We start from the raw sequence: 15656 nt of genomic DNA, 5'->3' as shown, positions 1-15656 counted from the left end.
TTTTTGAGTGCTCATTTAATCCTGAAAAAAGAGGGAGGTCCTCCTCCAGCAGGTCACCTTGACTCGTCCCCCCGGCTCCCCCAGCAGCTACAATTAAGTCGCGAGGAGCACGCCGGGCCACCCGGCCTCAGGGCGTGCACCATCAGCATATTCGCCCTGATGGGAGGCCCCTGCGCTCGTCTGTGCATATTGGATTTATTTCTCGCTCCACCGGTGATGGATTTTACATTTGCCTGTTCTGGCCGGCGGTTGAGAGAGGCAGCACGTCAGGACTGTTGCATCTCCTGTCACTCGCCGTCGCACCCCATTTGTTCGATGCCATTTGTATGATTTCACTCTCCCCAGCAAGCCACGCTTCTCCATATTGTTGGGGGCCCATTTAACCCTGATAAGTCATTGTAAGGAGAGAGGGGAGTCTTTTCCGTATGCAGACAGTGTCGACACCCCCCGCCCCCCTCCCTATTCTTATTTCCCACTTTCTTTATCATTGTGCCTGTAGCTCCTCCGAGGGCAAATAGTCATTTAAGAGCCCCGGCCCCAACAGCAAGGGTGAGGTGGGGATTATGACAGAAACCGGATGAAAAGGGGAGAGAAAGGGGAAGGCAGTAGAAAGTAAAGTTGCTCTTATCAGAACTTGCCAGGAGCAACGCGGACACAAAGCTGCTCGGGAATCCAATTTAGTCTCCGCTGTTAGTTTAGTGATATCAGTGCAATTAGCTGTCACGGGTCAGACTGTGAGCCGCTCGCGTTAAGTGATTTCCTCAAATCCTACGAGTGGGAGCGTTTGGGGACGTTGAGTCGCCAAGAAAGAAAAAAAAGGACAAAAGAAGAAAGAAACAACTTCCCTCACCTTCCCACAAATGGACCACTTCTTTAGACAGCCCGCTAATAAAATGTCAGCCGCCTCTTGGCTCTTTTGTTTTGCTCTTGTCAGCTGCTCATTCTGCATTTAAATGGTTTCTTTCCTCCTTTGTATCTCTCCACAAGGGGGACGGCAAAGTTTTATTTCAGACTCATGTAACGTGTCCTGTATGTCGTCTTCTGGCTACAGAGATGTCTACATGTTCACAAGACCGATTAGATAGAGACGGTGCATTGCCGGGAACATGATGCATCTTTAAACCTCCAGCTTCTGCTGCGGTTTTTTGTTTGTGTCACAGTTTGTTTCTCAACCTTAACTCTAAATGGTAGAAATGACCCAACAAAAAAATGAATCAGGGGGTTGTACACATTATTCGTTTTTAGTTGACTTAAAATATATGCCTTTGCTACGTTAACGTATTTTTTTCGAATAAAGTCTACGTCATTTTGTCTCTTGTTATCTGTACAAAATATATATGTGTTGTGTGAACATAAAATATTCATGTTGTGTGAATTAGGATTGAGATACTTCTGGCATCCAGGTGGCAGTTACGCAACGCCAGCTGCCGTAAAACCCCAAAGAAGAAGATAAGATGCTTAAGCAGCTCTCATAAATCATTCATAAACTCATGTTCTGCAGCTTCCCTTGACTATACGCACTATTCCAGAGTTGATAGATCTTTGCAACTTAAAGTTGCAAGTTTAATAACCTCCAGGACTGCCCGGGGACATCGGTGAGAGAGAAGTTGTTGAAGTTCACATTTGCTGCGTCTTTATGCATTTGGAATGCAGGAGTCTGAAATGGTCTAGAATAGAATAGAGTGTATACTATTCTTTATCCCTTTAAGGGGGAAAGTTGTCTCTGCATTTGACCGATCCCTGTGTATAGGGAGCGGTGGGCTGCCAATGACAGGCTTCAGTGTATTGCTCAGGTACACTTCGACACGTGACAGTCGGGGATCGAACCGTACGCCTTCCTGTTCCCAGACGACCTCTTAACCCAGTGCGCCACGGTCGCCCAAAGTCTACCTGGAACCAGATATCTTTCTTCCCATTTTTCTCCAAAACTCCAAAATCAATCCAACACCAAGTGGTCGCTAGAAGCTAATTTATTGCCCTTTAAGAGAGTCACTGTGTGGGTACACATCTGGGAAAGATCACATGTATTAACATCATATGCCAACAAGAGTCCCTCTTTAAGACTGAACTGTATTCCACCTGACTGACTGCGATTAACACTGAGCTCACTCCTCTTCCTCTTCCTCCTCTTCCTATCTCCTGTACCTCCCTCCCTCCTGCCTGGTCTCTAGGGGAAATCTGCGCGTTCAACATCCACGGGCTGGAGGCTCCGTTCGAGGCAGTGGTGCTGAACGGTACGTCTGGTGAGGGCCAGCTGAGGGCCCGCGGCCTGGTGGACTGCGAGCTGCAGAAGGAATACACCTTCATCATCCAGGCTCACGACTGCGGTTCAAGCTCCGGGGGCACGGAGGTCAAAAAGTCCCACAAGTGAGTAAGACAGCAACAGGGTCTGACGGAACACACAAGTATACATGCAGATACGTACCGTGACCATTTCCAAGCAAAGAGTGTGATGTCTGGGTTTGACTTCATGCTTGAGAATGAATTTCAGCGTGGACGTGGCGTGCTTGTGCAAAGTCACTGAAAAGGAAAGAGCACCAAGGACAAGGGAACAGGGAATCAAACAAACAAGAATCTTTCATTATTCATATCAAAACACTTGGGCTAAATTATGCAAAGCGACAAGTACTTATTGTTTAATTTATCATTCATTTAGAAAACGGCTGAAGTTCAATCACATTGTCAGCTCCGCTAGAAAACAGTGGTGGTTTTAGAACGCACGAGTTTAAACTGGTACGAGACAAATAGGAATCACGACTGCTGAGGATACAAAGAGTGGAAGTGGGTGTTTGGATCAGAGCCCCAGCAAGCTGCCAAGCACCAACAACATGCGTCAGAGATGTTCTCATTCAACTTCCATAGATGGTCCAAAGAAAAACTGTCTGGAACTACCGGGAGGTCGTCCACTTTCCTAACACAGGGGCAAGTAGACGATCAGGTGGAGCTTCTTTCTCTCAGGCAGCCGACGAACGGCACCCAGTAGAGCTAAATAACCAGCAACCCGAACCCCAACTTTGCTTATGTTATCCCCGCTGCCTTCAGTTAAACCACTTCAGCTGCAAAACCTCGACGAACAGCTGAGCTGGTATGGCCTTCAATCATTTCTTTGAATATCAATCCTGCCTGCACCCCCACTTGTTCAAAAGACTCTCACTGATTGAGTCACTTTGGCAAGGTTGTGCAACAACACAATGAAGTCAGATACAAGTAAAGAAAGGACTGCATTCAAGGCACTGGACATCCTGTTCTTTTCAAATGTAATATGATTAATGATGGTCTAGACTTTAATAAACTGGACTGTGGGGACTCTGTGACTTTATTTTGAAAGAAAACTAAATGTAAATTCAAGTCGACATTGCATTCCATTCATTTAGCTGGCTCTTTTATCCCGAGGGACTTGCAATAAGGGCATGTGAGTTGTTAGATCCTGGGTACTTCTGGCCCGATACGGGGCTAATTACTGACTCAGCTCTCTATTAAAAGATTCTCGAGCTGGTGTTCTGGCGAGGGAACTCGCCTGGCTCCGCTAACTGCCGTTACTCCCGACGTCTACCCTGCTTCCTCCGGTCAGAGCGCGCTCGGCCGAGAGACCAGTCCTGGCCCCGGGCGCTCCCACCAGTCGCGTCGGTTATGGCAGCTTCCCTCTTATGGATCCGCGCTCTTGGTAAATGCCAGGTTAGGTTTTAACGGCTAGGATTAATTCTTGCTAAAACCGTAAGGGGTTGTTAAGTGGATTCGGTCTCTAGGATAACCTTTCAGAACTCAGTTGTTAGACATACAATAGCTTTAACTTTTTACTGTTACGAGGAACTCATTACTACTCGAGCAAATTAATGCACTTGAGGATTTCACTTTAAATGCAGATTAGATATTTATTGCAGGTTATATTTAGTTAGTTTGCAGGGGTTACAGCTACAGCTCACATAAAATGTCACTACACATGATTAGTCAATTTAATTATCTTCTTCGATTATACTCATTAGTTTTAGTTGCCGAGACGGCTCGGTTGGAGCTGGATGTCCAATGGTGCGATGAAAAGAGTTCTTTTGGAGTTGTTAGGAGCGAAGGTCCGGCCGGACCCTCGATCCTCCCGCTCCGCAACGGAGCCCGTTCAGCTGTTCTCAAAACTCAGTACAAAGTCTTTCTCAGGCAGCTGCGGCTTTCTCAGTTGTCCAGATGTTAAGAGGCGAGCGGTGGGGAGAGTTAGAACCTTCGTCTTTTAATCTCAATGTCCACGAACAGAGGTCTCTTTTCCGTGAACAGAGACGAAGTCCTCAATACATCAGCTGCAGGCTTTAGTATCTTCTTCCGATGCGCTTGGTACGGCATCCGCGATGAAATCCCAGCTTGTTCTTTGCAAGCATGTCCTTATATTCCTCATATGGGCTGTGATCAGCCCCCACCTGTTTGGTCCATTACTCATCCCCCCTCCCTCTGGAAAGGGCGTTAAGCCGAACATTGCCTGTATGACTCAACCTATTACATCAGTTTCTAGATCTTTCTCTTGACTACACCCAACATCTGGTCTTGATTACAGCAATGTCATTCTTGCCCAATACTTGCCCAATACATCTATCTCAGCTCCACAGAACACACAGAAACATTCATTACATTTGTTTAAATCACTTCTATGCAGTTAAACATTTGTTACACAATTGATTAGAACATTTCGTTATATTTATTCATACATTTTATCTGTTTGATTACTCTTCAACGTTGAATATATGCTTTGCGCTCTTATAGCCTGACTTCTCTCCCTTGAATGTGTCGACATGTTACCGAGGCAGCGCTGAGAGGTCAACTCTTCTTGACACCCCCTTCTTGAGGTCTCAAGCTGCCGCACCGTGCCCCAGGTAATCCTCTAGGAACTCATCGTCGTCCTCGGCGGTGATGATGAGAACGTCGTCTTCCGGCTCGGATTCGTGTTGCCAGCTGTCGAGCACCACCAGGCCTTCCAGACCTGGTGGCTGGAAATCCAGGAGGGCGTTGTTATCTTCCTCGTCATCTATGGCATCCTTCATCTGCTCGTCCAGGCTCAGCACCAGGGCCAACACATTCTGGTTCAGAATGCTGTCTGGGGAGAGGGAGGCCGGAGTAGGGACGGGGCTGGTTGATGCTTTGTCCTCATCCTCGCCTGGAACTATCAATCCTTCAGGGATCACCTCCACCAGCTCGCCGCAGTCCTCGTCGTATCCCCACATCCCCATTAGATTTGGTACTACTCCTGCGAGCATCGTCTGGCTACCCACGTCTCGGTGTTCCACACCCGTGATGCTTGCCGTGTCGTCGTCTTCTTCTGGAGTTGGTACTGGATACTGCAGGGCGGGCAGGCGTGGTCCAATGACGACGAAGCGGCCATCGGTGAGGTGGGTGCTGGACACCCGGATGCCATCAGGATACGCCCATATTTTTGTGTATACTGGGCAGTATACACCATCAGCATAGAGCAGGACCTCTGGTGGGGTTCTTCCAGCGGAAGTCCACACTGGTTTTGCTTTAGCCTCTAATTCCATACAGTCGACTACATTCATCGCAGGCATATAAGGGGTACTTCCTTTGCAGAAGAGGCCGCTGGCTGCTCCTACCGGGAATTGCCCCAGGTAGCATTGGGTGCACCATAGGGCTTGGTTTACCTCCCACAGGTGCAACATTAGCTCCGGAGGAATCCCACAGCGGACACAGCAGACCTCCTCCTGAATGTTGTTGAACACAAAGATTTCGTTAATCATTACATTTTTCAGCGCATTTTTACAAGCCAAGCTTTAGCAAGCAGGGGGTGGTCTTATTTTCATTCTTTTTTAAGGCCCCCTCTCAGTACTGGAGCGCTTTGCAGAGCGCCGCAGAGCCAGAGAATGCAGCCATGGAGATGCCAACACCATTGGAGGAGGTGTTAGGCCTGGGCTTGTAGGCCTAACCCTTCTTGGAAACAAAGGCTCATACAGCATGAGCCAGGCTGCTATCCCGATTGATGATTCAGAACCCAACCAGTAGATGGCGACAGTTATGCCCCAACCTATGCCCCAAAGAGCAATGGCGCCGATCTTGTGGAGCCAACGCCCTCTTCCTCTTTCTTTCATAGCCATGGTCATGACCACGAGATACGTCAGGGCTGTAACCGCCAGAAAGGCCTCGACGATTGCCGAGACCAGCTTCAGGGGGTTGTAGAAAACTGCAGCGACGTCGATTACCAGCCAGATGATCACCATTCCACCTTTTACTAGACCGCAGCGAGTAGAGTCGATGTGGATTCTCCCCAGGAGGTATGTAGCGAACCATGTCAGGGTAAGCCACAGTGATCCTCGATAGATGTTTTCAATCGCTGTTTTCAGACACCCTACAACCAGGGCCAGTATTCTTAGCGGCTGATTCATGGACCATTCGCCCATGCAACAGTAGAAGAACCATATGATCTCAAGGACCCAAAAGTCCAGGTCGGTTAAGCGAATAAACGGCCTGCATCTGCGTGCTGTGTCGGAGGAGTTCTGTAATGCTTCAGTTATACTCATTCCGAAGGTGGTCATGCCTGGAGTCACAATAGTTGTGGTGTTGGTCATACTCACTCCGAAGGTGGTCATGCCTGGGTGAGAAGTGGTGTTCATGCCTGGAGGTGCAATGGTTGTGGTGTTGGTCATGTTGGTCATCTTGGCTTTCTTAGGTTTATTCGTTCTTATTTCAGTATGAGGCTCTTGGTTCAGGTTCCGGGTCTGCAATGGCTATGGCGCTCCAGTTGTTCACCCTTTATAGGTGGGTGGACTCCTCCTTCCTTCGTGGGAGGAGTCCCTTCTTCACTTCTCCTTTTTCCTTCAACTTCCCCTTAAAGCACGAGGCAACAGTGGCTGCTACCCCGCCCTTAATGGCGGCACAGATTATTAGGCCCAAGATGACAATTCCAATTATCATCAACAAATAAGGCCAAAGCCAGGAGAACAAACTCCCCATCCATCCCTTTATGACCGTGAATCCTTCTCCAATCTTCCCTGCCACTTCTTCCACTACGATGGTTGCGGTCCCGACTATGGAGGCGCCCGTTAGTTCGATCCAACTGCACTCGTGTTCTCGTCGGCCGCTCCCGCAACTCAGCCAGTGTTCTTCTGGCTCGTAGCATGTTCCGTTCCCGTAGAGGCGGTTAGCTCCTACCCATTCGAATCCTTTGTCTTCTTTACCCTCGCAGAGGCTTTTCCTGAAGGCGTGGCCCTCAGCTAAAAAGACTGTAGGGTCGGTTACTGGGGGAATGATTTGGCCGTTCACGTTCACTCTGTCTTTCATGCGATGGCCCAGGATTAAGTTGGTACAGCTGCTGGTCAGGGGCCCTGACCGTCTCCATTTCCCGTCTTTAGCCTTCACCCAGGTTACTTCTTGCACGTGGGTTTCATATTCTGTTCCATAGTGGGTCTGGCAATGGTCTTCCCATCCTGGCACAGTCTCACAATGTCCCCCGGCCAGGCTGATGTTGCAGGTCGTGTTTCCTCGGTTGCATTCCATCTTCCAGGGCCGCGGGCCTATATATGGTTCTGGTCGGCTCCAAACCCCAGGCCAGATGTCTCTTTCTTTCGAGTATACTGTGGCCAGGTACTGATACTTCACCCAGTAGTTGTTGGTTTGAGTTAGACATGGCACCACCCATTCTAACACTTCATCCTTCTGTAGGCCCCACCAGGTTGAACTGTCGTCCCGGGTGTGGGCCTCTTTCCATGCCTGCAGGGTTCCTTTGATCGTCTTGTTCGTCTTCAGGCCTGTGCAGTCATATAGCCACGTTCCCCAAGCCCGATACCACTCTTGCCAGAGTGTGCATCTCGGGGAGGCGCCGTCGGCTAGATACTCTGTTCCGTTCAGAGCGATGAACATTTTGTTGGTCACACAAGTGTCAATCTTTTGGAAATCCCCTCTTGGGGCTGTCATTAAATCCTCGGGTTTCGGCAGCTTTTGTACATACATGTCGGTCGTCCTTGGTCCCAAAAGGCCGTAGCTGGCTCTGGAGTATCCCTCCGTGAAGGCTCCTTTGAAATGCTTTAGCTCGGTTATCCATATCCACGGCAGGGTGTTGTTGAGCCAGGCCTCGTGCCGGGCATTAGGTTCGGGTAGATAGATGAACTTATGAGCCTGATACTGTGGTTTGTTTACCGGAGTTATTACGAAGTAATTCTGACCTTCGCAATAAAAGAACACATTCCAGAAGCACTTATCTAGGAGAGGGAGCTTGCTCTTTTTACAATGCTGCGTCCATTTTCTGCTCCGATTTCTCCGAAGACTGTCACTTGACTTGAATAGCGGCGGCGGCTGCGGCTGCTCTTCTTTTTCCTCTGGAACTGTCTCTGAAGCCGTAGGTTGTACTTCCACTACTTCTTCTTCCTTCGCCTGCGTGTCATTCACGGCTCGGCTGGTGAGGTTGTTCCGCTGGCAGTCGGTGGAGTTACCTAGTGTGGTGTTACCTAGTGGCTTCACCTTAACTTTAACTTTCACCCGCTGTGGTTTACGTCGCGGTTGTGTGGCCTCACAGGTGAGGTTGTAGTGTCCCCAGAACATTCCTTCTGCCGGTAAAATCATCAAACACGTATCATTGCGGTGGCTCGCTGCATAGGTTACCTCGGGTTTCCAGTATCCCTCGTTCCCGTGCTCTGCCCATGAGACACATGCCCATGAACAGTACCAGCCTGGGACACCGTTTTCGGGGTAGATCCAATTACACTGTGCCCTTTTTTCTTCTTGTGCTTTCTTCATCATTACCGTAATCTTCATCTCCGCTCCTAGCGTAGATACTTCATCTATCCTCCATGTCGAGTTCTCTATTTCTTTCTGGAATTCGCCTGCCCAGTCTGTTTCTTCACCCGTGTCGTTGATTTTCGAATCGTTGATTTTCTGTTCCCAGATAGTCATCCACGCGATGATAGTAGCTGTCAGGTTCGGAGCCGTCCCACCCCCTTCTAGGACTTGACGGGTTGCATTAGAGCCAACCTCAAGGTCCAACCAGGGCGAGGCGCGCTTCTGTCCAGCGAGTTGAGAGAGAACGATCGTTCCAGAGCCGACCGTCCAGCATGTCTGGTCGAACTTCTTTGTGGTAGTGTAGGACACCCTCACATGAGTGAGGGCCCATGGGATACTACCATAGTAGTACAGTATAGCCAGGACAAGGCATAGTCCTGTTAATACTGCTGCCACTTTAGCCATTAAGCAAAGCCATAGTCGTTTTCCATTCCGAGGTCGTTTACTTGATTGGTCCAGTCGCGTGCCGGGGCGTCTTAAGGAGACGGGGGTAAAGGTTGAGGATCGCCTAAATTCATGAACTCTCCCATGAAGTAGTGGGAGATCCATGGTTTTGGATTCTGCAGTGCTGTGGTCGGTAGCACCTCTGGAAGAGGAGCTAGGCATCCGGAGCTGAGGCGCGGGGGAGAGTCAGGATCGCACTGACTAATCCTGCCCTTCAGGAGCTGGTGATATAGCACCGATGGGTATCTGCCAATGGCTAAGTCCAGCCCCCGCCACACCCACTGGTAGTAGGTGACGATTAAGGAGGGGGAGCAGGGGGGGGGTTCAAAGCAACCCTCGTTCACAGCATTATTTTGCCGCAGCCATGCGTAGATCTGTCTGTCCACTGGGTCGATAAGGATCCGGACTTTGGCAAGAGATGCATATAACGGCTGACCGTCGTCCGTCTGGAGCTCCGTTACTTTAGCCCATGCTGCAGAGGGTTCGTGAAGGTTAAGCCGGCCAAGCCCCTTAGTCCGTAATCTGGAAGGAGGCAATTCCCTCATGGTCAGGCATGGGTCCGGGTTCGGTGGGCCAAGGCCTGGCAGGCGGTAATGAACCATACGCAACTCTATGTCTTGGTTCTCAATTACACAGCGCGCGCTGTTTTTCACGTGGAGCGCTATGATACGCCGCATGACCGGGCTGGTGGTCCAGATCACATTTTCACCCAGCGAAAGATCAACATAGTCGTTTTGCAAATAATCAGCATAGTTAGGACCCCAGCGCAACTTCAACCGCAGACCCATAACTGAGATGAAAACGGTATTCAGGATCCAGGGGGATTGGTCAGGACAAGGGAGGACTGGCTGCAGCAGCCACGGATGGGTCCGATTGACTCTGTCATATTGGAGTTGCCATCCTGTGCGAAAAGCAGTCAGCAATTCCGCCTTCCCGGGTATTGACAGGTCAATCGAGCGCCTATATTCGCCATTGCTGCAGAAATAGGCGCCGGATCCACAGAGGCCTTTTCGGTAGGCAAAATCGCGTTGGGGTCTGTCCAAAAAGACATTTTCGTTCGGCAATTGCAGATATGGCCTTCTTTGTGCGAGGAGGGACTGAGAGACTATTGATAGGTCCCTGCAATCTTTGTTTGGTGGGTTTGGCAGCGACATGTTGACAATCAAGTTACGTTTTTTCTAGCAGCTATACTTTTTCTAAGAGCTGTTACTGCGAGGCTTTCCACTCCGCTGCAGTTTGCGAAATGACTTCCGTGCCCAAGCGGTCAAACCTTTTGCGTCTGCGCGTGGGTTTGGAGGAGGCTCCGCCTCATCCGCTCTGGTCAGCTCCACCCCGACGGAGTACACACCGTCGTATGGAACCATCACGGTTTTCAGCGTCACCATGACGCGCATCGTGCTGGCCTCCCATGTAGGCGTTGGCGCTCTGGTCGCCCAAGAGCCCGGTAGTTGCATAACACCGTCTCTCCGCCACCCCTCTGGGGTGACCGTGAAAATCTTACTCTTTTCTTTGGTCCTGGCACCGGTGTGGTGGAAGGCGTCCAGATCCGTGGTGTTATACTGGAGATTCGTGCCGCGAGCACCAGCCTCTGTTGGCACTGGGGCAAGCTCACGTACTGGCACATCCGGATCACAAAACACATCTTCGATTAACACGCGCCAGGTTGTTAATTCCCAGGGCCCCATCCACCCTTCTCGTGTTGCCATTTCCAAGCGGCAATCGGGTAAGGATGCAGCAGTGGCTGCGTAGCCTGGGTCATCAGGGCTGCGATAGACCCTGAAGGCCCCTGGGATCTGTACGGAAGACAGGGGCGGGTTGGCAACCTCGGCCTGGCCTGGGCTGTATGGCCAGTTCCTTTCCACCGACTCCCACCAGGATCTCATGGGGACAGCACTACTGTTTCCACTTGCTTCGTGTGGATCGCCGTCGAGTGGGCGCATAGCTGGTGCCGAGGGTCCTCCTGTCTCCTTGTGTGATAGATCGACAGGAGCGGCAGCACCCTCTCCTTCCCACAAGGCGGGTGCCAGGGTTTGTATTGGCTGAAGAAACTTTCTCACCTGCCATCCGTCGGCTGCTCCAGCTTGCACCAGCAGTCCATTCAGCTGGAGTACGGAGCAAGACGCACAGAGGAGCAGCCTGTGTCCATCCCATTGGCAGACACAGTCCTTAAGGTTCAGCTTTGTCCCCCGCAGATCCCACTGGATGACGAAGTGCAACCGTGGTAAAAGCGCGATACGACAAAAACCGCACACATATGCATCCAAAACCTTCACTGGTTTGTGGGTCATACGGTCAAATTCCTTTCTTCGTCCAGAGACCCGGTGTGGTTTCTTGTTTCCGGGTCCCTGCCATGTGAGGTTAAGGGTGGTCGGCAGCAGGCAGACCACACAATCATTCTTGATTTCCTTCCATGTTAAGACTTCATTCTCTTCTGAGAGAAAGCCCTTTTTTGCATACTCCAACTTCTTCATGGCTCTTCCTGCCCAGAGCCCCGTAGTACTCCTTCTCATGTTAACCACCCCTTTGACATTGGCCACTCTGACAAAGGGTGGTAAAGCTTGTATGTTGGTGGCCATTCTTGAGTTCCTGGTTTTCTCCTAGTACGGAACTGGCTTCAGCTGCCCTACTCCTTGGATTCCTTTCTTCTTGAGTTGAACAGTATTACTGTCCAAAATCTTGACAATTATGTCTGATTTATCGTACTTGGCTTTGACTGCAGAGTTAGAAGCACCGACCTGAGCCTTGATCCAGACGCGCTGTCCTACTCGAAGTGGCACTTTTTGCTCAAGCTTGGGCTCTTTATCTTCGGAGCCCCGCCCTACTTCCTGTGATGTGAAGGGGCGGCGCATCAGCTCCTCCGCAGGGGAGGGCCTGTCACTTCGGTAGCGGTCGTTCAGGGTTTTGGCGATTTCCAGGGTCTTAGTGCTCCATTCTCTCGAGTTGGCATTTTTCCCAATCCAACTTTTCACCAAGCCAATGGTCCTTTCCACCACCCCGTTAGCCTGGGGGGTGTATGGGGGAGAGTAGATCCTCATTACCCCATGCTGTTGGCACCACTGGTCCACTTTAGCGTTGCGAAAATGCGTTCCGTTGTCGGTCCTGAGCTCTTTAGGCAACCCTAAGTAGCCACAGACTTGGTCCAGCATGCTAACAACACTGTTGCCATTAGCTTTTCTTACGGCTTTTGTGGTTACATACCCTGACATGGAGTCCACAAGCACCAACAGGTACTTTTCTCCACATTTACCCGGTACCCCTAAGGGTCCTGCCACATCCATGCAGATAGAACCCCAGGGTACGGTACTTTTAATGGTGAGTCCTCCCACTCTTTGTCCTCTCCTTCCTGCGTTGTATCGACCACACAACTCACAGTCTTGAAGGATTCTGCGGACTTCTTTTTCAGGAATCCAGAGTCGCTGCTTTTCCAGTTCCCTTCGTGTTGGAACGGTGCCTGCATGTCCAAGTGCTCCATGCACTGCTTGCACCACCTCCTTCACGTTCTCTTCTGGGACTACCCGTCCTTTGGGCAAATCTTCCCATTTCTCGATCCCAACAAAGACAATTTGTCTCATCTGGACGAAACGATCCACTTCTTCGTTTCCTTGCCAATGAGTTCCTGCTCGCGTGTGGGCCTTCTGGTGCACCACTTCGAGCTCCATTGTTAGCCTCAATTCGGCTATTTTTCTCCATAGGTTTTCGTGAGCTACTTTCTTGTTTTTAGCACTCTCAAAACCATTTTCTTCCCATATGGACAGGTCTTCATTAAGGGCCTGAGCACAGTAATAACTATCAGTTATGACTCTAGCTCTTTTCACTTTTCTTCGCTCCAACTCGAGCAAACCTTCCAGTATGGCTGTCACCTCCCCGGTCTGGGCACTGCCGGGGATTTGGCCTCGTTGTCTGAAGCGCTCCTTCTCATTGTGCTTGAGAATGAAGCCCCAGTAGGCTTTGTCGTCTTGTCCTTTTCGCGAGCCGTCGGTGTATAGAGTCCACTCTATCGGTTCGGCTGGCTTCTCGTCCTGTGTCGTCTTTTTCTTACTCACGGGTTGTGCAGGGCCGATTTCGAGGTCTGGGTCCAGCAGGATGTCTTCCCAACGTCCCCATCTCGCGTTCGTCGCCTTCGTGCTCTCTACCGTGGCTTTTCTTAGGAATCGATGGACCTGGCTTTGCGTGAGGACCCTGATGCCCTGCCCCTGAGCAAGGTCTTTCAGGGTGCTCCAATACCTTGCCAGAACTGCCAACTCCTTCTCTTCTGCTGGATATTTCTTTTCCACGGAGGACAGGGTGTAGCTCCACAAAGTGACTATTCCCCCGCCCTCGTTGCACACTTTTACCACTGCGTCGTCGTCGTTGCAACTGACCTCTGCCACCAGCTTGGTTGTAAGGCTTCGTGGCTCCAGCCGCAAAGCGTCTTTAATGGCTGTCTGGAGGTTTTCCAAATTGTTTTGATCCGTTGCGGTCCATTCCCACTTCTTGTGGGCGTCTTCTGGCTTTTCTTTTCGTAGTTTTACATACAGTGGTCTTGCATACTTCTGGTAGCTAGGGACATGGTCCCTAACGTAGTTGCAGAGCCCCAGCACCTGCTGTAGTTCGTTCAGCGAGGTTGGCGGGTCGATCTGCTCCACTTTATCCCGGAATCCGTCTGAGAGTCCCAGGTCGTTGGAGACCTGGAACCCCAGGTAGTTCACTTGGAATCGTCCAAATTGGCATTTTTTCAGATTCAATTTCAAGCCTGCCGCTGTTAGTCGTTCTACGACTTTTCTCAATTTTTGCAGATGTTCTTCTTCGGTGTCATCTGCAATGAATACATCATCGATGTAGATTGTTGTCTCTAGGCCGTCGAGTATGTCCATTACGGCCGACTGGAAAACATTCGGAGAGTTTTTGTAGCCTTGCGGTAGCCGTTCCCAGACGTACGCTTTACCTTTGTGGGTGAACGCTGTCTTGCCCTGGGAGGCTTTGGCTAGCCTCAACGAGAAAAATCCGTTTGCCAGATCTATACAGGATTTGTACCTTTTTAGTCTTAGTGTCTTCAGCGTCCCTTGTGGGTTGATCAGGCTGGCTCGATTGGCGACAGTCCTGCGGTTGAGGGCCTTGAAGTTGATAACAGGTCTCCAGCCACCTCCCGATGACTCAGGCTTCTTGACTGCCTGTATTGGGCTGTTTGTGATGGGATTTGGCTCCTCGCGCACCACTCCTAGTTCGCTGAGTTCCGTGACTATTAGGTCCATTTCTGCAACGGCCCCTGGATTCAGGGGGTATTGGCGAACAGGCGGGTGTACACCCCCTTCTATGGTGTGGGTGTATTTTGCACCCATGTCTCCACAGTCATTTTTGAACCTAGCCACTCCGGCTTTGGAAAGTATATCTTCTAGCGTTTCTTTTCCCTCCTGAGAAAGGTCGCTGTCTTCGATTTGTTGCTTGGTCACCTCTGGAATGTTCACTGGTTTGTACCACTCTGGTGATAACGATCCCATCTGGATTAGTTTTGCCCCGAGGACTCTGAGTCGCTGTTGTATTGGGGTTCGATTTCCTGGGCTGCTATGCAGCTCTTTTAGGTCTGTTATTGTCATTAAATTGTAGGGTCCTAGAGCCCATACAACTCCTTTCCAGACGCCAAACGGAATCTTTTTGATGGTTCCGTCGGCTAATTGAACAGTCAGGTGTCCTTTTGTTTCAAGGCATTTGCGGGTCATCGACACTTCTGCACCAGTATCTACCTGATAGGGGATTCCATCCACGTCGGTGTATATGTCGTCCCCCACCCAATAGGCATGATCCACTGTGACCCGCGCCCGCTTAGCCATTACTTTCTCTGCCCTTCGCTCCCAGCTTCCAGGCGGGAGGCACGAAGGGCCTGTTTCTGTTCTGTCGTCAGCTTGTTGTAATCCTCGGAAGAGAGAAAACCGCTCTTGTTGGCTGGTGGGGGCCGTGGCCCCTCCTGTTGTTGATCCGGCTGGGCCCTGTGGTAAACGCCCTGCCTCTGGAAGCCTTCTTGCCTTGGAGCTCCCTGCTCCCTCTGGTTGCCTTGTGGACCCCGCTGAGGTCCTTGCTCTCGCGGGTAGCCTTGGTAGCCTTGAGAACCCCTCCGGAATCCTGGCTCACGCTCGTAGTTTTGTGGACTCCTCTGGAATCCTCCCGACTGCCTTCTCTGTGTCTGTGAGGGACCGGGTCCCTCTGTGGGCCTCGCGTTGTCATACGAGGGCCTGGGAGCCGGCGGCTTCGGCTGGTTTCCTTTTTCTCTTTTCTCTTCCAAGTGTTTTTTCTTCAAATCCCACTTTCTTACTGTTTCTTGGATTTGTTCGGTGGTACTTTTGCTGATGTTTAGGGTCACAAAATCGATGTCATTCATTAGGCCCTTTGTCAGCTTCCTAAGGACTTGCACACTTCTGTCCGGCGGAATCGCCTGTCGCAAGGCGTACCACGCCTGGGTGAGAGTTTGCCCTTTGTCT

The 15656-nt window shown here is 50.6% G+C and overlaps 1 protein-coding gene across 1 annotated transcript in view; it reads left to right on the top strand.

Moving 5' to 3' along the window:
• LOC306779314 (calsyntenin-2-like) overlaps nucleotides 1–15656 on the top strand; it is a gene marked incomplete at its 5' end in the record, with an annotated part of 199082 nt that overhangs the window by 113718 nt on the left and 69708 nt on the right. Inside the window, one exon of the mRNA XM_079271176.1 lies at nucleotides 2172–2367. Within this exon, the coding sequence (XP_079127302.1) occupies nucleotides 2172–2367 (196 nt within the window). The remainder of the gene's footprint in view (nucleotides 1–2171; nucleotides 2368–15656) is intronic.

This window comes from Melanostigma gelatinosum, assembly GCF_949748355.1.
Source record: "Melanostigma gelatinosum genome assembly, chromosome: 7".
Taxonomy (NCBI): domain Eukaryota; kingdom Metazoa; phylum Chordata; class Actinopteri; order Perciformes; family Zoarcidae; genus Melanostigma; species Melanostigma gelatinosum.
The sequence above is the reverse complement of the archived record's forward strand: the minus strand, read 5'-3'. Positions and strand labels throughout refer to the sequence as shown.